The 24,202-nt window shown below is 40.1% G+C and overlaps 6 protein-coding genes across 7 annotated transcripts; 4 read left to right on the forward strand and 2 right to left on the reverse strand.

The window, feature by feature from the left end:
* Positions 1-22: 22 nt before the first annotated feature.
* On the forward strand, positions 23-6,661 carry LOC134184386 (uncharacterized). Its single transcript, XM_062652060.1, has 11 exons — positions 23-232; positions 294-488; positions 1,911-2,130; positions 2,192-2,499; positions 2,555-2,704; positions 2,759-3,081; positions 3,142-4,272; positions 4,333-4,594; positions 4,650-5,115; positions 5,171-5,620; positions 5,684-6,661. The coding sequence occupies exons 1-11, from the start codon at positions 50-52 to the stop codon at positions 6,487-6,489; spliced, it is 4,494 nt and encodes a 1,497-aa protein (XP_062508044.1). The 5' UTR covers positions 23-49; the 3' UTR covers positions 6,490-6,661.
* Positions 6,662-6,909: 248 nt separating this feature from the next.
* LOC134184186 (telomerase-binding protein EST1A-like) lies at positions 6,910-9,924 on the forward strand. Its single transcript, XM_062651810.1, has one exon. It carries the CDS (start codon positions 6,932-6,934, stop codon positions 9,740-9,742), a length of 2,811 nt encoding a protein of 936 aa, XP_062507794.1. The 5' UTR covers positions 6,910-6,931; the 3' UTR covers positions 9,743-9,924.
* Positions 9,925-10,171: 247 nt separating this feature from the next.
* LOC134184511 (centrosomal protein of 41 kDa-like) lies at positions 10,172-12,295 on the reverse strand. Its single transcript, XM_062652219.1, has 10 exons — positions 12,208-12,295; positions 12,086-12,149; positions 11,981-12,028; positions 11,854-11,915; positions 11,693-11,789; positions 11,487-11,583; positions 10,950-11,145; positions 10,770-10,884; positions 10,490-10,711; positions 10,172-10,434 (listed from the first exon to the last, which is right to left on the reverse strand). Exons 1-10 carry the CDS (start codon positions 12,250-12,252, stop codon positions 10,289-10,291), a joined length of 1,092 nt encoding a protein of 363 aa, XP_062508203.1. The 5' UTR covers positions 12,253-12,295; the 3' UTR covers positions 10,172-10,288.
* Positions 12,296-12,318: 23 nt separating this feature from the next.
* On the forward strand, positions 12,319-14,774 carry LOC134184049 (probable helicase senataxin). The gene is made up of 4 exons (XM_062651651.1): positions 12,319-12,358; positions 12,607-12,700; positions 13,400-14,692; positions 14,749-14,774. Exons 3-4 carry the CDS (start codon positions 13,411-13,413, stop codon positions 14,772-14,774), a joined length of 1,308 nt encoding a protein of 435 aa, XP_062507635.1. The 5' UTR covers positions 12,319-12,358; positions 12,607-12,700; positions 13,400-13,410.
* LOC134184168 (uncharacterized) lies at positions 14,774-21,815 on the forward strand. 2 transcript variants are annotated; one of them, XM_062651786.1, is made up of 17 exons: positions 14,774-17,472; positions 17,529-17,678; positions 18,115-18,367; positions 18,437-18,476; positions 18,536-18,629; positions 18,678-18,761; positions 18,821-18,966; positions 19,023-19,167; positions 19,227-19,299; positions 19,360-19,459; positions 19,516-19,602; positions 19,664-19,813; positions 19,882-19,980; positions 20,049-20,136; positions 20,197-20,526; positions 20,597-20,662; positions 20,735-21,815. In XM_062651786.1, the coding sequence occupies exons 1-17, from the start codon at positions 14,815-14,817 to the stop codon at positions 21,587-21,589; spliced, it is 5,418 nt and encodes a 1,805-aa protein (XP_062507770.1). In that variant the 5' UTR covers positions 14,774-14,814; the 3' UTR covers positions 21,590-21,815. The 2 variants fall into 2 exon arrangements, with proteins under 2 accessions (XP_062507770.1, XP_062507769.1); XM_062651785.1 differs by having other exon boundaries at positions 20,597-21,815.
* On the reverse strand, positions 21,692-24,177 carry LOC134184173 (bystin-like). Its single transcript, XM_062651795.1, has 11 exons — positions 24,012-24,177; positions 23,544-23,938; positions 23,392-23,476; positions 22,896-22,993; positions 22,760-22,838; positions 22,636-22,701; positions 22,459-22,576; positions 22,296-22,386; positions 22,036-22,101; positions 21,890-21,962; positions 21,692-21,828 (listed from the first exon to the last, which is right to left on the reverse strand). Exons 1-11 carry the CDS (start codon positions 24,138-24,140, stop codon positions 21,748-21,750), a joined length of 1,281 nt encoding a protein of 426 aa, XP_062507779.1. The 5' UTR covers positions 24,141-24,177; the 3' UTR covers positions 21,692-21,747.
* Between the last annotated feature and the right edge of the window lie 25 nt (positions 24,178-24,202).

Genomic DNA, 24,202 nt, shown 5'->3' on the forward strand with positions numbered 1-24,202 from the left:
ACACGCATGGGTGTGGCTCGAACGGTGACCACGAGAATCTCCACTAAAGATGGCGTCCAAGTTTCCTTCTCTAGCAGAGGTAGCCGAGATGGACCTTGTAGAGCTCTCTGAATGCGCAGAGGAGCTCAGAATTGAAGGTTGTGATCTTTTCAAAAGCGATGAAGAATACCGGGAAGTTATAATTCGCTTCATTCAGTCTGCACATCAAGCGAGATCGTATCCGGCTGCACACGTCAGTTGCGCTTAGTGATTTGTTTAGTTTTTGCCTAGTAGAATGCTGCTGCTGTACCCAGGACGTTGAAGAGGTGTGTTTACCGTCGGCCGCTGCAGTGGCTGAGATGGATTTGATGGAGCTGACGGTTTGCGCTGAAAACCACAATATCGAGGGCTGGGAAGACTTCGAAACTGCTGATGATTTTCGTGATGCTATTTTCAAATTGATGGAGAAAACACAGAAACCGAAAGCTAGAAAGAAGTTCCAGTTAACGGTAAGATTGGAGAGTAGCACACGTCATGCAGTAGTGTACTGTACTGTAAGGTAATTAACTTGCACGAAAATGGGATGGTTTGTTGGGCTTTTGTTAGCTAGCCCAACAAAGAGTTGGGGCCGTGCACAGAACTGAGAGGAATTTGAAGGGTTAGTGTTAGTGTTAGATGGATTCCTAGGGCATAGATTGGTTTCTTTTCCCAATAGCTTTAGGGCTATTTATTCTTTCACAGTTGCGTACCTAGCAGCGGAGAAATTCCCAATCTCAAAACCGGATCGTCTGCACAAATATAATTGATATGGTTTGACTGCAAGTGAGATTTATTAGACGTTAGTGAGTGAAACTTTGTTACTACTACACTGTGCTGTACCGGAAAAATTACATCTGTTAAGTTACGCTGTTCAGGCATTCACGTAACTTGATCACTGTTGGCTTTAGGCCAAGTGGGCGGTATTTTGGAAATATGATTGATGAGTGATATGGGGGGAGTTGGGAATACTGTCTCATTATTTCAAGCATACACATGATACTGAATGGATGACCTTTAGGATAGGAAACCTGAGATCTTTCCTGAATACAACAGAATAACAAAAAATGACCCATCTGTATTTCTTCTCCTATGTGAATGTGATGATATGTGACACATCTGGAGAACTTTCTAATTAATAGAGATGCAAGTGTTGCTTTTTGAGGTGTTCTCTGTTAAACCTATTCATGTAAAGAAGGACAATGCATTGTTATGTTGTCACTAAGCTTGGCTATAGTGGACACTGTCCTATTAAATGTAGGGCTGTGTCTCCACTTGTTGCTCTCTAAACATGTTTAACTTTATACATGTTTAGAACTCTAAACATGTTTAGCTAGACAGCGTCTCAACTTGTTCATGTTATCCTGGCTATTAAAATAATTATCCGGGACTTTGTTGTACCTGCGAATTCGTTTCTCGTACACCACTGGTCCAGACGGTCGGAAATCGTCTTCTGGTCGTCTCGAGAACAATCAGAGACACAAGTCTCTGAAGATAGTAATTAAATCGCTCTCTCCGAACACTCTGCATCAGTTTACGCCGTCTCTGACATAGCTTAATTCTGTCTTCTTCCTATAGTCTCCAAAGAAAGAGAAAGAACAGCGCGATAGAACTAACATCCATCCTCAGCGAACAGGCGTTACTATCACTAGCAAAAGCTGTCTGTCTAGGTTTACAGTTAAACATGTTTAAGGCTAGTGGAGACTTGAACATGTTCAGACTTAAACAGGTTTTCAACATGTTTAGACCCTAGTGGAGACATGCCCTAGGTCATGGGTGCATTTTAAATTAATGCATAGCTTATCTGAATGGCTGTTGGTTTGCTGACTGAGTTTAGTGTGAATTGCTAGACACACCTAGGTAGCTAAGAAATTGCTTGATTTCTTTGGTTTTAGCCATTTGCTGCCACATCTGGTATATTTGAAGATTTCATGAAGAAACGGGATCGTGTTGAAACTTTGGTATTGAACACAAAGAAACTGGTTGAATCTGAAAGTTTGGGTCCATGGCAAGAGAAGTTGAACCTTTCTAAGTTATCTACCTGGATGAAACCTGCAGACTTCACTAAAGCAAGTGACTCAATTACCAAAGGGAAGCCTGTGCTACTAGTTGCAGGTATGACCTATTATGAAACTCTTGTTATTATAATGTGAGGTGGTTTTTGTGTACCTCTTAGGAAGTACATCTTCTGGTAAGAGCACTTTGTTGAATGCACTTTTGGGTGCTTCAATTCTCCCTACCTCTTACAATGCCGCAACATCAGTATTATGTGAAATCAGCTGCTCTAAAGATGGCAGTAAGTATGCCTTGCTGCACATGCATGGACGAAAGAAAAAAGGACCAATGCGATTGGATCTGGGAAAACAGGATGGGCAAGACAAGTTTAGAAAGTATGTTAGCCCTTCAAGGAACCAGTTCTTTGCAGGAGGAAAGGAGAAACGATGCTTGAAAGCTGAAATCTTTTGGCCACTTGACTTTCTACGAGTAAGTGCAGTTTCTCATCCAGAGGACTAGTCTGTCATTGTTTTGTATTGGCCAGAATATTACTCTATTGGATAGTCCTGGAGTGACAGAGGAAGAAGGGGAAGATGCAGCAGCACGACAGATTGTTCATCAGTGTCAGAATGATGTTGCTTGTGGTTTCATATATGTGCTAAATGGGACAATTGCTGCAGAGGAGGGAGCACAGGTGACTGCAGAGATTTATTTTAGATACCTGCTTGTCTCATGTTGAGCTCTATAGGTGGGAGGTCTCCTCAAAGCCATTGTAAAGGGTACTGCACGGGTACCTCCACCTGATGCAGCAATCTTTGTTATCAACAAGTGGGATATCCTGTGCACACAACAGAAGCCAGATGAGAGGGAAAAATTCTTGAATCTAATGAGGCATGAAATTGCCAGTCGCTGGCCTGGCTTCAAAGATCGACAACTGATTACAATGGATTCCAGACTGGCAGCTCAGATGCGAGAGCAGGGTGTAACTACATCAGATCTTCAGCAACTTTGTAATGCAATCAGTAATGTTCTACCAGTAGGAATGGACTACATGGTTATAAGATCGATCAAGTATGTTGTGCTATCGTAACTTACTTGATGTACATTAATGGCATGGCTGTTTATTTTTAGTCCAGTCCAGTCCCTTACTATTATGATTGAGAACCATCTTGAAGAGGCATTGTATGCTCTCAATTTGCCAAATGATGAGCGTATCAAGAAATGGCACAATGACTGGGAAAGATTCAATACTTTCCGTCGTTCTATGGAGAGTGGTCGAATAGCAATGATACGTAACACTATTCAAGTTGAAATCAAATCACTGGTGGAGAAACTCTCCAAATATTTGAGGTCTGATGAGGCTAAGAGAATTATTTTGAAGTGGAAGAAGGAAGAATTGGAAGAAACAGAACAAAAGATGTTTGATGACAAGCAGACGGAAGAACTTATACGTGAACGTTTTGTAAAGGCCATAACACAGTCTGCATATTTCCTTGATTTCACTCGCTGGGCCAGTGGTTACATAATGGAGGAAGTACAGTCTGTCATGAAAGAACTGAAAGATCTTGAGGTGGCTGTATCAAACGTTACCCCCACACGTGATCCAGGAGAGCTTCTACGGAAATTTGGGCAAGAATTAGGAGAATATGGAGGTATGCAGAAAGCTGCTGCTGTCGCACTAACAGTAGCTATGGTGCTTGTAGCTCCTGTTGTTCTTGCTCTTGGTACTCTGCAAGTAACACTTTTGCCTCTGTATAAACTTGCTGACTTCATCAGTTCTATGAATGAAAGGAAATTCAGAAGGACTTTGGAACAAGGGTACAAGGAACTTCTAGATAGGTCATTTGAGAACGACTTTTCACTTCTAACTGACACGGTGAAGAATATTGTTATCAATGCTGTAGAGCCAGTCAAGCTGACGTTTCGAACTATTCCAGAACGTATTGATGATCTCAAGCAGCGACTAGACTCAAGAGCTAATCATGAAGCTGCTGATATTCCATTATTTGAAAGGGCCCTGGAGCAAGTTAGGCAAGTCAATGGCTCTTTGGCTAAGTTTGAACTGGAAATGAACATTCATGAATTTCGAATTAATGACATTAGCTGGCCAAACCCTAGAAAAACCCCACAGTCAAGAGGAAGCTATGGATCAGTGTTTGATGTCTCTCTTCCTGGCAACAAAAGGGCTGTTTTGAAAAGATTACCTGAACCAATAACAGAAGGAAATGCTGGTGATCGATTAAAGAAGCTTCTGACTTTGAGGTAAGTGGTAGTGTGTACTATATTGACTGTACGGTAGTACACCATGTCTTTGTTATTCAGGAAGTCCAAGAATGCAAAGAATGTTGTCTCATTTCTGGGTTCTGTATTGACATGCCGCTCTCCACTCACATTGGACCTTCTGTTTGAGGATAACGGAGACCAAAGTCTAGCTGATCTGATTTTTGGCACAAATTGGGAGTTGCCATCTCAGTTTGATGGTTTCATGAAAGCCAAAGATACAGCAATGCAGATAGTGGATGGTCTGGAGTTTCTACATGAAAACGCCATTGTCCATGGCCATCTTTCTCCAGACACAATACTGGTATGTTCACTGGCAAGTTATAATAGATTGTATAAACTTTACTGGTTATGTGCAGGTTACCAGGCAAACTTGTGGTGTAGTCAAGTTGACTCAACCTAGTACATCACTTCCTGTAGTAAATGAGGTGACTCTAATGACTCCTTATTTGGCACCAGAGGTTCTAAGAAATGAGATGATTCGTCAATCATCTGACATTTACAGTATTGGTGTTATTTTCTGGGAGATGCTCAATGGTAGACGAGCATATTTGGATGCTGATCTGGAAAGTATGGGTATTAATGAGTTCGTCAGTCACCTCAGTACAGACAAATTCTATCCAGGAATGTCATTATCAGATAAATCAGATCATAGTAATATAGAAATGAGTCCTATTGCTGCTAGCTGGGATGCATTGGCTCGAAAGTGCTGGTCATCTGTAGAACGGGAGCGACCTTCTCTTAGTGAAGTCAAAGACTGTTTCAATGCAATGGCAGAACAGTCAAATAGGAAACGATCACAGACAGCAGATGATGTAGCAACTGGTACTCTAGTGGTAATCAATGTGCGCTATGTTTCTGTTAACATCCGTTTGTGTAGTTGTAGGCGACAAAGATGAAAAGAGAAAATCTGCACCATGCTCTCTTACTCATGCAGAGCAACCATCTCAAATGAAGACTCTTGCTAAATCTGAAGTGCACAGTGAAAGCAAGGAAGCAGTTGAGTTAAATGCTGCTGAAATAGAAAAAGAACACGAGGGCATCAAGTCTGGATATGCAGTAGACCAAGTTTCAGTGATACAGTCCTTGCCTCAACAGATGGCAGACAACAAGCTTCAAAATTGTGACTCCAAGTCTGAGGTGGATGACCAGAAGCTAATTATTGGGAACCTGAAAATGCAAATTAGTGCACTTACAAAGTCCAAGCAGAATGTAGAAGCTGCATTATTTGCCAGTGAAGAGAAACTGAAAGAACTTAATGGCATGAGCCATATTAACCAAGAGTGCCTGAGCGTGTCAGAAATCAGTATTGGGTGTGGAAGTTTGGGAGGTAGCAGCTAAGCTTGTCCAAAGCTTATGTAATTGTTTATGGCTAAATTTTGTGTTTATGTAGAACGACGATTAGCAAAATGGAAGGGTGTGTCAGTCGCTGTGAAAGTTCTTGACACTCGCAGTCTGTCACACCAGAGTTTAAGGCATCTTGCTGATGATCTTGCTGTGACTAGTCACATTCGTCATCCCAATGTGGCCTCAATATTTGGCATAGTGATGTCTGATGGTTTACCTTCTCAAATTGTTATGGAGCTGTTAGAAGGATCGGTATCAGATGTGATTGCAGGAGCTGCCCTCTCTACCCAATACCTGACATTACGAGAACAGGTGGACTTTTCTACAGATATCACATGTGGTCTTGTTCATCTTCATGAATTGAAACCAAGAGCTATTGTCCATGGTGACTTACGACCTAGCAATGTTCTTGTTTCTGCTACAATGGTAGCCAAAATTTCTGATACTGGTTTTTGGCGAGTATTGGGTTCATCTCTTCCGTCTGGTATTTCTCTTGCACATGTGCCTCCAGAGAGGCTTCCATCACAGTCCAGTGTGGTACCTCGTGCAACTGTCAACTCTGATTTATATGGTTTAGGTGTGACATTGCTAGAGATATTCTCGGGTCAGCCAGCCTCAAAGCGAGAAAGAGAGCTGCAACTGAGTGAGATTACCGTTGATAGTGTCAGGCAGCTTTGCACTGAACTGACAGGTGAGAATCCCAATTCTCGGCCAACAACACGCAATGCCCAAGCTGTTCTGGAAGCTATCAGGGGTAGTTTTCAATACCAACAAGCTCCAAGAAAACGATTAGTAAAAGGCAAGTCTCAAGGCGGTTTAGCTGTAACTCTAGTTGACTCCCCATGTAAGTAGCAAAGATCTAGCTGACTTTATTAATTAGTTAATTATTATTCTATTGAGCTGAGCTAGGGATGGGCTTGTGTAAAAAATTTTAGTGCAAGGAGGTGTGATGTGGTTTTCTTGGGGGGCTTGTATTCTAACTAAATAGAAATATCAATAGTAACGGATATACAAGTACCGTCAACGTTGGAACTCTCTCTTACCTTTGCGCGCATTAACCGTTTCTTCTTTCCTGCAAACACATGCAACTACAACTAGAAAAAATAAAAAAGGGCCACTCATGCAGACTGATCACCTACTAATTTAGTAGTCGTCCACTCTTCCATGCATGGCAACCTACAGTTTGTATCTACACTCGAAACATCCCAAATCACCCAGCTTACACAGGCAGGATTCGAACACACAACACGTTGAACGTGCGCTAACAAGAGCGTCATGCAACCGATTATGGCGAATGGCGTCTAGGCGGCCCGAGAAATTGCCAACTGTGAGAGTCCGATTTGCAGAATTGGGTGCAATTGCGTCGCGCCTTGAGCAAGAAGTATGTCTGAAAGAAGATCAGTCAAACGATTGTATGCCTACTTGTACGACTAGCTACAACTCTCTGACAATTCGTGATGGGAGATCTAGAGAGCAGGAGCATGTAGGCAGTCTGGAAGACAAGCCACGGAGAGGTATGTTGAGCCTTCCACAAGGTTACAAACGATCTGGATTTGCTGGACGTGTGGAACAGAGTCTTGTGCAGCCTGTCAGCGGTAGTGAGACAGAATATATGATTGCAGACCATTTGTCTGCATTAGAGATCAGACTCTCTAATCTCTTGTCTCGCAATGAAGATGGAACGCAGGTCGACGCAGTAATGGAACTCCAACAGCAACTGAAGGAGGCGTGTGAAAACGTAGTGACAGAACAGGTCCACAAAGCACATTCCTCTGATACTTTGCAATTACTGTGGAAGAGTGGATACCATCAAGTTATCGAATGGCTGAGAAAGTCTGTGGGTGATTCAAATATTCTGTCTACTTTTCTGGAAGATGCTTGTCAATTTTATCAGAAGTTAATCACGACGATACAAGAGAAAAGTAGATTCACAATTATGGCATACAATCCTCTTCTTACATATAGTCGAGCTGACAAAAGAACTCGTATTGCAATTCTTCTCTGTCATAAATGCTACATGTGTCTTGGCGATCTAGCAAGGTATCAACAGCAACATCATTCAATAGCAGACTTTGGATTGGCAAGAAAATTCTACATGAAAGCTCAGGTGCTTGTTCCTAAGAATGGATTGGCATACAACCAGCTCGCTATAACAGCAGCATTAGCTAAACGCAAACTGGATGCTGTATATTATTATATGAGAAGTCTTGCTGTGTCACAGCCTTTTATTAATGCGAGAGAGAAGCTAATGGTACTTTTTGAAGATGCCAGGAGAAGACACAAGTATATCATAGAGAAGCAACGCGAGACCACGAAACAGTCCGTCAAACTGGACAAGAAAGATTACAAGCGAAGGCAACTACATCAACAGCAAAAGAAATTTGTCTGTGTGAATGATGTAAAAGAAGTGTGGGTATTCCCTTCTCACACAGTGACTGGTGATGGACAAGAGGTGAATATGAAAGAAACAAGCAGCGAGAGCAAAGACATGGCAGTTTCAATGGCTCAAACAGATTCAGCAGAGTCATTGACTTCCCTGAAACTGAATCAGTTGAATAAACAAGTCACTGCACGGTTCATTCTATTGCACGGTTTATTATTCACTAAAGTTGCTGTTGATCAGTTTGATGTCCTACTGAGTGATTTCCTTGGTGATATCCAGTTACTATGGAGCTCAGCACACTTTAATGCCGATTGGCAAACTGTAGCTCAGATGACTGCAATGTGTCTTTTTTCAGTGTGGAATGCCAGTCATATGAGTGGTACTGGAGGAGAAGCACTAAAATTTAAAGCTGAAACGCTGGGACTTTCAGTGGCACAAGTGACGTTATCAGTTGTTACCAGATTGATAGGGAACTACAAGAAAGAGAAGCTAGCAGTTATTCTTGAACCTGCTGTGCGTTTCCTTCCTTCTCTCAGTGTTTGGGCAGATGTCTTCTTGGAAGACCACAAAACTTGGTTATGTGCTGGACGACAGGAAGTTCAATCATTTCTGTCATCTTTCAGAAAATTACTAAACTGTTTCTTAGGTGTGGCAGACCCTACAGACAGGACAAATCACAAACATGTTATTCTTCCAGTAGACTGTCTGCTCTCTGGGTTTGTTCCACTGCAGGAGATCCACAGCAAGAAGGTCACTAGATTAGAACAAAGTGACAGCTCTTCCCTAACCCTGCAGAAGCTGTTAGAACTAGCTGATTTGCTGTGCACAGTAGAACCGCCTCTTCTTTCGTTCAACAGAGAATCCTATGAATATGTAGATGTTCAACTAGAAGTTGAGAAGCCAGTGACCGTAGACAAGGATCAAGCCACTCTTCCTACTGAAGCAGTACTTTCAGGGGAAGAGTCAGATGACATTCTAGAGGAGTTTGATAATGCAAATGAGAGTGTGGAAGATGAGTTTGATAATTCAGATGAGAATGTGGAATTAATGACAGGAAAGGGAAAGGAAGATGTGCCTAGTGTTGAAGTTGGTGTTGGTGAACTTATTGCTCGGAAAAGAGAACTTGCTGCCCAGATGGCTCAGCAAAAGAAAAGAGAAGAAGATATCCGGGAAATAGTTGAACGGCAAAGAACTCAGAGACAAGAGCAGACTCAAATACAGCCCAAATTTCTGGTTCCAGATACAAACTGTTTCATAGACAGACTGCTCCTAATAGAGCAAATTGCCAAAGTGCAGACATACACACTTGCTATTCCTTTAGTTGTATTCAATGAACTGGATGGATTAGCAAAAGGTCTTGAAATACCAGCCAATGTACAGCAGGCTGAGAAAGTCATGAAGAATGCAATGGCTAGCAGTACATTCATAACACACTGCTTCAAGAGTAAGAGACAAAATGTCTCGCTTTTAACCAGTAGTGGAAATCTTCTTAATACCAGTACCTTCAGGCTCCAAGACAATTCTGTTCAGGGCAACAATGATGATATTATTTTAGAGAGTTCCATTCAACTGAATGACAGAACCAGACGTCAGTCAAAGTATGGATCTATCCAGAAAGTTGTTCTGCTCACAGATGATAGAAACTTGAGAGTCAAGGCTCTTGCTCGGAACATAGCTGTATGTAATATAGAGCTCTTTTTCAAATTGGCCAGAATTGTGTGAGTACCAACATCATGTTTTTATTCTGTTTTCAAAGATAGCTAGAGAACTGTAATCACTATGATTTCCCGACTGCAGATTCAATACTACATTTACTATTATTTTTGGTACTAGAGTACTTCATAAGTAACAGTTTGATGTATTAGCAGAAAGTATGATAATTCATTCATTTGTTAGTATATATACTGCAAGCAATTTGTTCTCCCATTTGCTAATATAAATAACTTCTTAAGCATTGCCTTTTAATACACCTCAAGCAAAGACACGCATAAAAACAATTCTACAATTTCGTTGTTTCCCAATTGTAGTACTTTACAGCCAAAATTGGTATTTAGTATAATAGAGTAAAGGACATAGAACTGATCTGCCTGTCAAACCATTCTAAGTTTAGAGAAGTGGTCATATGTACAACTTAGTCACAAGATGACAATGTAGAAGACTAGTGAATATATGTATGTATCATTAGAGAAATGTGCATATTCTAATAAGAAGCTACAGTCTCGTATAATGAAGTACACAGCAAACAATTACAAAAATCGGTCAAACCACTTATTTCCATGGTGGCTGGCTACTAGTGCTACGTGCACTACTTGGTATTCTGCTACCTGATCCTGTTCTTGTTGATGTAGCCGTTGTACTACGAGAGCTTGGAAGACGAGAAGTTGTACTTCTACTACTCAACCGAGAAGAGGAGTCTGCAGAAACAAAGCAGATCACAAAAGCAAACAAATCATAAACAAAACAAAAAACCTGATTCCAAAAGTAAAATATCATCTAGTTGGTCTTGTAATTTGTCAAGATGTTCAGGTAAAAACATGCTTGGATGAGTAACTGCTTGGCCAGCAAGCTGAGTGGATGGACGGGACTTAGCTTTGTGTGCTAAGGATTGGCCATTTGATGATGCCTTGCAACTGTCTGGCAATAATCCACTCATAATACCTTTGGGGAACTTTTGACTAAGAACCTTTAATCCTAAAATGATATCATGAAATGCTGCAACTCAATTCACGTTACTCTACTGTTCATATACCTCCTGATAGCATGAAAACATTGTCTACTTCGCGCTGCACAAATGTGGTGGCAGCAGTTGAAGCTATCCGTTCGTCTTCATCATATAGTATTATAATATGTCCTGGCTTGTTTTTCTACATTATCAAGACAGTGCCCACATCACTTCAATAATCCATCCATTAGATGAATATTCACATACATAACTCAGTATTTCTTTGGTGAAGTAGTTGAAGCTTCTTGACAGCATAGCAGCTGGATAGTTGAGTGCTCCAATAATATGGCATTGATCATAATCATCCTTCTCTCGCACATCCAGTAGCAAAAAAGGGCACTGAAGCACAACAGGTGGCTGAACATCCACTGGCTCTCTAATCTCACCAGAACCAAGAACAAAGCTATAAATAGAACATAAATTTGGAAATGACCCTTGCTTTAATTAGTCACCACTAAATATCTCAGAGTGTCAGATTTTTTGGTTTACCAGTAAACTTGTAAAAATCAAACCACGTTAAACACTTGCAACCAACATTTTGAACAACAGTCATCAGTATAGTTTTTTTTTACAAATTTCATAAATTATAGCTGTCATACTAAGCAAAAGAATACGTATCAAAACATTCCACTAACTTAGCCGGAAGACACTGCCACACTGCCACGTACATGACAGAATCTAACTACTATGTGTCTGTCAGTTATAGAATGATAAAAGACATATTCACTGTCCCAATAAACTTACTCTGAAAGCGATGATCTAGTAGTAGATGCCTCATCTTCCTCAACAATAGCAGCTGACACTTTTGAAAGATCAAGTTGAGGAATATCATGAGCATTGCCTACAAAGATAAACACAGTAATTCCATTATTACTGAACTTTTGCGATTTTTGAAGTTGTATGTGAATTTCCACAGCAATGTTTTGCAGCAATGTACTGCAGGGTCTTACCAGTGCTTGCCTGATGATGGATTGTTTCATTTTCCTTTTCATCTCCTCGTTCAAACGAAAGGTCTTCATCTCCAGCAGCATCAAACACCTGAATGACCTACAAATACAGCAAAACTCAACAACTCTCATTCGCCAGATATCCCTAGCGAAGTTGAACCAACCAGTTGAACAAACGTTGTTGATTTGATCCGCCTGAATATCTCATCTCTCCGGTACCTGTAGTCTAAAGGTAGGGAGCAACACAAGACATTGAAAGAGATCAGTTTGCACAGCTACAAAAATTTTTACTTCGTTTTATGTCTTCCATTTTCTCTAAATATTTTGACAAGCTTGATCCTGCATAGAATATAACACTAACCGCATTTTCTAACAGTAATAAGTCACATGACTCGCCTGTATCGACCGTTGCTCTGACATGTTGGTATCGAGGGTTTGTGGGGATCCTTTTGTTCATCACCTAGTGCAAACACTGCATATTAATTTATCGCCTTTTCAAACGTGATACCATAGCTTACATCCCTATTTGGTGCCTTCTTCGCTCGACTAGACGTCGCTGACATCTCAGTTTATAATCTGCCGCTCGTTAGAGACGAAGCATGCGCAAGCGGCCTGTGTAGATACACGTGATCAAACTGGCAACAAGTGAATGTATGTTGACATATTAGGGTAAGAAATGGCGGCTGTGTGTGTGTGTGTGTGTGTGTGTGTGTGTGTGTGTGTGTGTGTGTGTGTGTGTGTGTGTGTGTGTGTGTGTGTGTGTGTGTGTGTGTGTGTGTGTGTGTGTGTGTGTGTGTGTGTGTGTGTGTGTGTGTGTGTGTGTGTGTGTGTGTTATTGTGCATTAGTACGTGTATATGTTCAACAGTCTAAAATTCTCATGGACAAACGATTGAGTCAATGTTAATTTGTCTTACAGGACAGATTGGCAGGAAGCATGCGCAGTTACTGAAATCTTGGAATCCCAGTCATTTTTTGTTTGGACTTGTATTTGTACAATCTAGGTCATTCTGGTACTGTACAATAACTCACACAATTACGAATTAGCTAAATAAAGAATGCCTTCTGTTGCCTCCCTGTCACAAATCTAGGCCAAGTTTTGAAAAGTAGTGTACTGCTTGTTTGAGTTTGTATAATCAATTGATTGGTATCTTAGCAGGTGTGTGTAGCAATGAATTAATATTGGTTGACCTTTCAGTAGAGCAAGTAGGCCAGGTGCACAATACTCTAGAGTCTTCAGTTAGAATGTAGTATCTTTGCAAATAGTAATTTCAGACATATTCAACACTGTAATGTCTTTCTTTTTAAATTACTTTTGGTGCACCTAAATCAATAGTACCAGATAAATCTTTCAGAAAACTGACATAGTTTTATTGTAACTCAATGTGTGTTTGTGGGGCTAATTGCATTTATATTTTGTCACAGCACTAATTATTCTAAATACTATCATAAATACTGTATACAGTATTTATACTATGGTCACGTGATGTGCAACCAAGTGCCTATTGAGATAGTGTACATGACATGTTGTATCATTGAGCCCTAGAATCCCACCCTGAGTGTTTGTAATAGCCATACAGCACTCTAATCATGTACAATAACCTATACAAGTATTGATTAATGTTTTATCATCAATGTAATTTTCAGAATTGTCTTGACAAATATGACATGTATAGTTAATTTTATTGATAAGAGGACTGCTGTACTTCCAGGATTTGAATTCATGGCTTACAATGGAGATGGCTGCCTCTGGTGTCAAGATCCAGAACAAGCTAGACCACTCCTTGGTAGTTTGTGTGACCAATTACAACCTACGTGGCTACCTCACATGTTGGAAGATCTGGGATCTTGCTTTGACTGTGTAGTGGAATATCAAAGAGCCAAAGAAGACTTTCTTGAGGTCCACCCAGAGATGAAGCAGCCATTCTATGAGTTTGATGTGAAACGGATCAGTGAGTATTTAGAGAGTCAAATGAGTAGTAATCTCCAACTTTCAGATGATGTGATTGATGTTGACGGGTATGTGACTGTAGCTGATAGACTGAGAACGCCTCTTCTGGAATGTTTGAAGTATCCAAACTATTTAATGCATACTCGAATAAACGAGGTGTTCATTAGAGCCCTTCAGTTGCACTCAGACAGAGGTGAAGATTTGCTGGTTGATGAGAAACTTCCAGGTGCATATCTCTTGATCATTCATCCTCATCATCTTATTCGTCGTTGGGCTATTAAAACAGTTTGCGCACTAGGCGCAATTGCTGTCAATGACTTTGATGACCTTCAACTGGTATCAAAATGGATTATTTCTGTTCCAAAGTTTGGGCTTATCTGTCATTCAGCTGTCTTAGAGCTGACTGATACTTTCCTACCATGGGATCCTGAGGCAACATTGGTGCTGCCTAATCACCTGTTTGATAGTCAACAGCCTCATGACTTTTGGGTTGGATTCTGCATGTTTCTTACTGCTCTTGATGCTCAGACTCTGAAGACCCTCTTGATCACTGATCAGCAGGAAATCGTTGATATTATTGTAAATGTTTTTGATGACAAACATGACTTGATGGTTACTGAATCCTCAGCGTTTTGGCCTGCTCTCCAGTGTTTTGTTGTTATCTTACAGAGAACAGAGTCTCGCCTGTGGTCGGTTTCATCCCAAAATCCTAACAGTGTTCTTAACCTTGTAATCTATAATCGGCATTACCAAGCAGAGTTGCTGGCATTGGCATCATACACTGATAACATGGAAGATGAAGATGAAATAGCAGTAGTTGCAGGTGATATGTCAAACAGCCAAATTGCTTTTGAATGGGATGGAAAATCAGCTAAATGCCAAAAGCGGGACATATCTCAGAGATCATTTCATGCCACATTGTTTGGTTGGTTTACTGCATTTGTGCTGTCGCTAGTAGATTTTGGTGATCTAGCAGCTGATCAGTTCAAGTACGTTGTCCGCTTTCTTCTTCGAATGCCAGATAGGTTAATAGTGAATAACAATGAAAATAGAGGTAGGATGCCTCTTCTTAGGTTACGCTGTAATGAAACACTTATACAGTTGTTGCAGGAGGTGCTCTACAGGAAGTTCTATAGGCTGGTTGTTTATGCAGCTTGTGAGTGGCTACCTGTACTTATGTCGCATGCTCAGGTGCAACGACCTTTTGATGACTATAGTGATGAATTGAACATTCATTTTCGTAATTTACCACTTCTCTCTCGACTAGCTCGAAAAGTTCTACTGTTTGTGATCAAACTTGCTCCTGAGGGTAGATTAAAGAAGCAACTGTTGGCATATATTCCTAGTCTGCAGAAAAAGACTTCATGCAGGAATGAACCGATACTTACCATATATAGTCTGTCTGAGAAGGAGACTAAACAGTTTGTTGACTTACTGGAAGAGGTACTGAAAGAAGTTTGCAAAAGACAGAGAGAATGCACTGACATTCAATCAACACAAAATGACAAGTACTTACTGGACCAGCGAAGTGGAAGTCCTCTCTTGTTTGATGAACAGTCTAGCTGTGAGGAATCCCACACATTCAAAGTGAAGTTGGAAGTTGACAATACAAACTCAGGGAAGCTGCAAAATGATGGATTTCATACATTGTCCCCAGCAAGACATCAGGACAGTTTCAAAACAGTAAACAGTCCAGCAATAAGCAACAGCAGTGCGACAAAGACTTACAACATATCCAGTGATGACAAGGTTAAAGCAGTGTCTTCTGATGAAAATGACAAAATGTACAGCTTGCTTAGTGAAACAGCTAGTGAAACAGATGATGATGTGCTACTAGTAAAGGCAAAACCTAGTAGTGATTTATTTAGCAGCTATGACAGTGAAAGCAATGAAAGTAACAAAGATTCGACAATAATATCAAGTAAAACATTGTCTGTAGAATGTCAGGAGAGCACTAGTGACAATGATGTACCAATCTCAAGGCTGTTTAGGCATGCTCGTCACATTATATATAGTGATGAAAGCTCTGACTCAGATGACATTTGGAAACCATTGCGAAAGAAAAGAGTGCGTAGTAGAAGAAAGAGAACAATGGCTATAGCAAACTTTGAGGAATCTCACGACGAATTTAACACAACAGCCAGTGTTAAGTCCACTCCACTGATTCAAGGTAAAAGAACACCGGTGCTTCGGATAGCACCCATTTTACCATTAGGAGTATACAAACCTTCACAGAGAGTCAATATCCCTGTAACCCAATCTATGACAACCACAGATCAGAAGAGTCTCATTGACTTGCAACAAGTCGAGACAGTCCAAAAAAGAGGTGATTGTGTCAGAATTTCTTCTCGTAAATCCAATCTTCAATCTAAACAGACAACTTCTTCTCAACTAGTCTGTTTAAAGTTTCAGATGCCATCTATTACATCTCTTGTCAATAGACACAGCTCTACTTTGCACAATGCACATTCTGATGACAAACAAGTTGAGGTACCTGATGATATTCATTTTCCAAATGAAAGGATTACAAGTGTGACTAAAGTTAAAATACTAGAAACCATTGATCAAGACATAGAAACTAAGCTGGAGAATGGCATAGATCAAATCAAGGAGCAATCCTATGGTAGTGACTATAATATCACTGACTATTTGTTGGATGACAATGATCAAGATATTATGGCATTTTTTGATGAGTGGGAATACACTGATCCAGAGACTGTTAATGAAATGAACAGATTTGATTCAATGAGTTGTGTTGCAGCTGATCTCACTGAACAGGTAGAAAATGCAAGTTTATCTAAGGAAACCAAACCACTCGACAAGACACAAGAAGACACTGGCCTGGAAATTGAAGAGACCATTGGGAAACATGAGACAAAACAACATGAAACAAAACAAGTGCAGAAATCTACTTCCATCCAGCAACCAGAATTTAAAGTTCCAGCTGTGCCTACAGCAGTGTCTACATTAGACAAGCAACGGTCTCTGTCACAGAGTTTCTTGCCATCTACTGGAGCAAAAAGTGTGACAAGTGTATTACCTAATCCTACATTGCCAAGTCAGGTGCAAACAAGACCCTTCCGTCAGTTGACAGTAGATGATTTACTACTTGAAGTCTTGTCCTGGGACCCGAACTATGTAACTCAATATGGACAACAGAATGGCATCAACTCAGTAAAGCCTCCTCATAATTTGACAAGACTGGTGCAAGTTTCAGATATGTTTTTATCATTTCAAACATATCTTGATGCATTTCAGTCACTTTTGTGCCTCGAGTTGTGGGAAATCATGACAAGAGGACTGCTACAGAAACAGTGTAAGAAACCTCTCTTTCTAGCTGTTGTAACAAATGTCCACCAAAGTGCTGATCAGGCCATTTCCTCTCTTTGTTGTGAAGGACAAATATTGTTTGATGACAGCCAAACGTGGAACCATATTGTGAATGGAGATCTTGTTATGGTCACTGTTGTGAAATCTCCTCTACGCCCAATAAAATGTCCACCTGTTCTTGCAATAGTTGAACACGTAGAGAAACATTTAGGATCAGCATTGGATACATCATCTATGAGCCAGTGCTCACAACCAGGTGAAGAAAATATGACTGTGACTTTGAAGATGAGGCAATGTCACTGGATGTCTAAGAATAAGGAAACTGTGGAGCTGAAGTTTGTTGAGTCACTAATGACAGCAAAGAGGCAATGGCTAGGACTGATTGTAGCCTATAAAAACTTGCTAATCAAGGATATTCTCTGTCCTTCATGTCCACAACATTTCTGCTCTGAAGAGGCAGTATCTAAACCTGAAATGCTAACAACGCCGTACAATCAATTCAATGTTTGACCATACAGTTTGATTGCATTAGGCAATGCGTAATACTTTTTCAATTGTAGATATTTAATGAGTCACAATCTCAGGCTATTGTTGCTGCCACCTTGTCTAGTCTGAAGGTGTATTCACTTCCAAGAATCTGTCTGCTACAGGGTCCACCAGGTACAGGGAAAACTCATACTGTCATAGGCGTACTGAAGACAATTCTGCAGGTTTGTCTAATGTTGCTTATGTAGTGCTTAAGGCTGATTCACTGTGACTCAAGAAGTGTTCTTGCAGCCGGTATAATGTAATCTCTGATTTACTGTGAACATTTGAGTCAATTAAGTTCTGTTGTACTTTCGAGCCAACACAAAGTGCATGAAATCATGTAAAACAATAATAGCACGACTGGTTCACATGCCTTGTAGTATTCATAAAGACAACATGCCTTGTAGCATCTTAAGTTTTGTATCAATACAAGTATTGTTGATTTGCCAAAGACAAAGAAACTTTGACAGACTTATTGACTACTTGCCTGCTTGTAAGCACCTTACACTCATCTTAGAGTTATTGTGAATAAAGATATGTTGAAATTGGTTAGCATTGATGTTACATTACATTTGAGAATGCTGGCGTGCATGCATGTGACTGTGCTGATATGCATAGGAAGGACAACAGAACACGAGTGGCAAAGTTCGTGTGCTGCTTTGTGCACCCTCGAATGGAGGAATTGATGAACTAGTTCGAAGACTCATTCCAGAAATAAAGCTTTGCATTGGTAGAAAACAGGTGGAAGGTCCAACTGGCCATGTATTTTCTCAAGACACTCAGATTGTTCGCATTGGGAGGCCATCTGCTATCCACTCTGATGTCAAGCCATTTAGTTTAGATTCTTTAGTCGATCAGAGATTGTCACAGGGTTAGTTTCTGTACTGAGGATATGTAGCTAGCTATTGTTTCATCCTTAATATATTGCTTATTGATGTAGAGGTAGCAGCATTAGAAAATCAAGCCGTAACTAATTTAAGGTTTGTAATTGAAATGGAATTCATTTTATCAAGCTAGTGAACGGGTATTTTTTATGTAGAGCAGAGCGTGAAAATATTGAGCGTCAGCTGGATGAGGTGGAAAAGAACGTAATGATTCAGAAGGGTCGCAGAATGCTTAGCAGAGAACCACAGGTGTGATATGTTATCGCAATTGTGAATTTTATTTAACAACTCTTTTAGTCGACTGTTGAGGTCAGTCGTTTAGAGGAGATGAAAGCACAGCTTCTTGATCGCAGGGCACATACTGAACGCCAGTGTCGTCAAGTTATTCTCTCACCTCTTAACAAGTCAGACTGCTATTTGAACTGTCTTATGCCTTATAGATTAGAGGGAGGGTAAAAGATCTTCAACGACAGAGATCACGGATAATGAGGGACATTATACTACAGGCTGATATAGTTTGTTGCACTCTGTCTGGTAGTGGCAGTCATCATCTGAGTAATATACTGAAGAACAGAAGAGGAGTGAAGTAAGAAAATTCCTTTAAATTCAAGTGTTTCTATTTCTATTAATTTCTTGTTTTAGTGCTTTGCCTCATTTCTCTTGTGTAGTTGTTGATGAAGCAGCTCAATGTTGTGAACTTGACATTTTAATTCCATTGCAGTATGGCTCATCAAAGCTTATTCTTGTTGGTGATCCACAACAACTACCAGCTACAGTATTTTCACAGGTTTGCTGTACCTGCAAGTGTGTGCATTCATGTTTCAGGTCCTCATCTAATTAATGTAGAAAGCCGAGTCTTTTGGTTATGGGAGATCATTGTTTGAGCGTTTCTATGATTGTTTCCAAAGGACCAGGGATAGTATGACAGCAATGATGTGACTATTGCAATTATTGTCATTGATTACGTGGAATGCTGTAGAGTCACCAATATTGATGTTGAATACACAGTATCGCATGCATCCGGCCATTTGCAGCTTTCCATCCAAGAGGTTCTACAATAACAGACTCAAATCATGCAGGTAATCCATCTTGTCTACGAGTAGATTGAGCATAACGGTAATGGTTTGAGTTTCAGTTCTCTGAGTGAGACAAAAGGCTGGAAATTCAGGCCCTGGTTGGTCTTTAATATGTTGAAGGGAAAAGAAGAGTGCAGTGTGCCAGGGTAAGATGGATAATCGTCAATTACAAGTGTGTGTCATTTAGTAATCTTGTTGGCAACACAGGGCAATAAGCAACCTTGTAGAAGCAGAAATGGTTATTGAACTGTGTGGTGTAATAAGCAAATCAGTCAGTGAATTTCGTATTGGAGTAATTACACCATACAATCATCAACGACGGCTGATTTCAGGGAAGTTGAAGAATCTAGGACAGCAGTCAGTATTTAGTTGTTGAAGTATCCTTGAAGTTTACATTTGTTGATCAGAATTTGAATTTTGGCTAGTGAAATAGAAGTGAACACAGTTGATGGATTCCAAGGGCGAGAAAAAGATGTCATACTGTTGTCTTGTGTGAGAGCCAGGCAAACAGCAGGAGGAATTGGGTTGGTACTCATATTGGCAGTTATTGAAACAGTCTCTAATTCTGGTTGCACGTGTGTATTGTTGACAGCTTTCTTTCGCATCGACAGAGGCTTAATGTTTCTTTAACAAGAGCAAAGAAGACTCTTGTTGTTATTGGGCATTTGGAATCTCTCCAAGTTTGTGTCAAAATTGAATTCTCATTAAACCAATCAATGTCTCAAATGCTGTTGTTTTAGGTGAATGCAGACTGGCAAGCATTATTTAATGATGCCACGGAGCGTCATGTTGTAGTAGATGTTGATGACACAAATTATAGTGAAGCAGCTAAAGCTTTGCTGTTGTCTGGTAAATTGAACCCTAGAGAACACTCTGGACTGCAGGTACGCCCCATTGATTCCACAAAGCATCCTTCAGTGGCTGCAGTCAAGCCACAGCAACATAGTCAGAGTGATCAGGAGAACACTGCAGTCCCAGTAAGTCAGCAGAGAAATTTCAACAAAGAACCACAAAAAGAAAACTCTAAAATATTGCACTCTCATGACCCTGTAACAACGACAGATCTCAAGGTAATACACAAACCTTAATTAATATATACCAAATCTTGCAAGTGTCATTGTTGAATTTGTCTTTGTAAAGGATGCCCCTGTGAAACAGAGTAGTACTGACAGTTGTTCACCTGTTAAGTCAAAGGAATTATCATCAGTAATTACATGCAATAATGTCATGATGAGTTCTCATATTGAAACTGTATCTGCACCATCTTGTCTTGTAAAGGTACGGAGTACAGCTAAGAAACCTGCCCATAAGGTGGATATTCAGAGGAAAACTTTATGTGAAGTCCTCAAAGAGCGATTTACAGATGACTTGGACAATCCATCAGTATCACCAAGTTTTAGGCCACATAGTGATATTGAAAAATCATCATCTCTAAAGCAAAGACATGGTCTAAGTCTAGCTGACACTTCCAAGTCAGTGTTCTATCAGGCAGTCACTCATAGCTCAACTGCTCAAAACAAATCCAGTGCACAGACACAGAAACTGCAACACACGTGTCAGTTAAATGTTCCAAGGGTGAAACCTCCAAAGCAAAGAGTAAGCATCCCCTTAACAAACAGTGACCAGGCTACAGTGAAGTCTCTGTCAACTGGATGGTGTAGCTTAATACCTCCTATTGAAAAGAGGTATAATTCAGCGAGTAAAAGTGATACAAAGTCAACAAAACTAAGAACTTTTCGGTCCCGGCCAGCAAACAAACGATTGTCAACATTAAATGCTCCCAAGCAACTTCCTAAACGTACAAAGAGGTCTGAGAAATCAACTAATAGCTTTGGAAATAGACCAACTATTGAATCAACGTATGAAGGCAAGGGATATACAGTCCTCTTGAAGCCTCATGAAAGAGTAGCACATGCTCAAGCAGCAACAGCAAGTAAGCGGAAAGCGTTTCTTCATTCCAACTATTACCCAAGACCTAAACAGCCAACCATAGTTGACAGTGCTTCTACAGCTCAAAGCAGGGAAATACAAGGTACTCCTAAGCAGACTGGCCACAGTGCAACCAACCGATCATCGACAGATGTGTTGGGTAGTATCATAAGTGATATGCGGAAGGATCCTAGCTATGGCTAAATGTTGGAGTGAATTCTTAGTTATAGTTGTAGTTCTGAATGCTGTTCAATGGAGCTGCAATCTTGCACTGCACTGTTGGAAACAACAGCCTCATTTGTGTTTCAGAAACTCTTAAAATTTAGTATTATAGTTGTACTTTGTAATACATAATCAGTTTCTTAAGTCTCCATAGTGACCTTGTCATCTTTCCGTGATCTTGATGTAGAATTTACTATTTCACGTCTGATTTCTGGAGTTATCTAAACAATTAAAGAACAGTTATCAATGATAGGTGCTGCAATATGTTCCATTACTGATTACTTTTTCATGTGTATGGGCTTTGAGTACATCTAACAATGCTTCCTTTTGGTCGGCAGAGATATCTAACTTATATCTGTAAAGTAATCATGACCAATAATGCACAGCAACATTTCACACGGAGTACTTTAATAGTAGCAGTAGCTCACCGTTGTACAAAAGTGAGAAAACACTGATGCCAGAGGACTGGCAGAGTCCTAGAGTCACCTACAAACCTATACAGCATGTAGAAGAGTGAATTCGTTAAAACAACATAACACTGCAGATGGGCTATCTTGGTTCTGAGGTGCAACTGGGCTTATAATGCTCACTCTCTAAACTCTTAGATAAAATTCCAGTGAGCAGTGCTGCCCACACCTGCTAGACAAGAACAGCCCACCTTTGTTTGCTTTACATGTCAAGACCAAACCTTAGGAAATGATAAACAACTGCATCTACTACTCTGAATGGCAGAGCATATTTCTTGTCAAGTAAAATTCGCATAAAAATGCTGTTGGCACCTGTCCAATACAAATGCAATCAGTTACATCTCATAAATCATGTATTTTCGTGGTCACTAAGCGTGCAAGCACCTGAATAGTCCATTTCTGCTATTTTAAGAAGAGCTGCAGCAGAATGAAGTACAGGAATGCTGGTTTTACTTAGTACACTTCCAATAATAACAGCCTCTCTTAGGGTACAAGTACCTGACTGAAATATTGAAGAATATTTAGTTTGATGAAATTAGTGACAGTTTTCAGCACACTTACCTCGCAAAGAGGCAGCAGAATGCCCTTAAAGAATGCTGCCGGTTTGAATAATGCCTTCTTCAAAGCCTATATAGTATGTAGTTTATACAGTATACCCAGTAAATACCAAGTCTCAATGACTGACCATGTATAGATGAGGATTCAACTTCTTATATTCAGCGATATCATCACGAATTCGAGGAAGGAGTACCAAGTTGTAAAATCTTCCAGAAAGTAGATGTCAAGTGATATGTTGCAAAATCACTAGATGGCAGGTATACCTTTGTGCCATCTTCCCATTGAGGTTGGAAGCAAATATTCGAGTGCCTTGATACATGGATGCAGCTGTCCACTTGTCCGGATCAGTCAAATGCAGAACCTAACAACAACATAATGCAATGCAGAATAGTCAAATTATTTCATAACAACAACTGATATATGATTTCAAGGTTTCAAACACACTCATAGTATTATCACATCTTCAGTTTGTTAAAAAACATGGTTAAGTTAAATGTATCATTTCCTAATTACTGACCAGAAGGCCTTTGTTTGAAGGCTTTTATTAATGTGAAAAATTAAATATTTTAGGTACAAAGCCATTTTTCAGCTGCACCAAGCATTATACATGTAATCCTAGATGTACGGACCTAAGTAAGACATGTTTTCTACTGACATTACAGTAGTGTTCAATTTTGATTGTGTGGTGGATGTCAATTGAGTGGTTCTTCATTTAACAATGCAATTACATCAAAATATAGCTCAGGAAGTAATTATTACCTCTTCCCAATTGGCCAAAGATGGAATAAATTTGAAGGCTTTAGGAAGTTTACCACTTCTGTAGTTAGCTAATATTTGACCAACTCTGTCAGATCAAATAAAAAATCAACCCAACCAAATGGAATAATCTCCAGTGAACAAACACTTTATACCCTTTGTACACATGGACAACTCTCTCATCTATTGAATGCCCTCTGACTATTGATATTTCTGACAAGTGAGATGCCAACTCTGTTTCCTTATCCCTGATTTTTTCCATTATTGCATCAGCAAGTGTTTTCCTCTCCGTCATTTCTTGAGGCATAAATGACTCCAACACTTTCTCATCTTCTTCATTTATCTCTAAATGCTCGTAGAAGTCATCCTCATTTGTACTATCCTGGTCTTCGTCATCCGAAATTGCTGCTGCATCTGCCTCAGAACTGCCAGAAAGAAGTGCTCTGTGCTTCTTCTTGTTTGATACACACAATCCAAACTCTTCTTCCAATTCATCCTGTTGTTGACGAGCCTGATCTAGAATTCTAACTGAAAGCTTTCCTTCTACAAACTGAAACAGCAAGACAAGAACGTCAGGCGTGCATTTTACACAAGTCATCTCGTCAGATAATACACGTTCGTACATCAGAGTCATTCTTTTCCTGCTTTCTTTGACTAGGCTTTGCTCGTTTCAAAGGCTTAACACGATCTTCTTGCATTAATTGGTCTGCAAGGCCTGCATGTCGTCTCTTGACTCCCTTGTCTTTTCCCATTACGTTAATCCGGGCTAAAAGTTGTACGGGAGTTTTGATCATGTGATTTTGTTTGCGGTACA

The sequence above is a fragment of the Corticium candelabrum genome, chromosome 9, assembly GCF_963422355.1.
Source record: "Corticium candelabrum chromosome 9, ooCorCand1.1, whole genome shotgun sequence".
In the NCBI taxonomy this organism is placed as follows: domain Eukaryota; kingdom Metazoa; phylum Porifera; class Homoscleromorpha; order Homosclerophorida; family Plakinidae; genus Corticium; species Corticium candelabrum.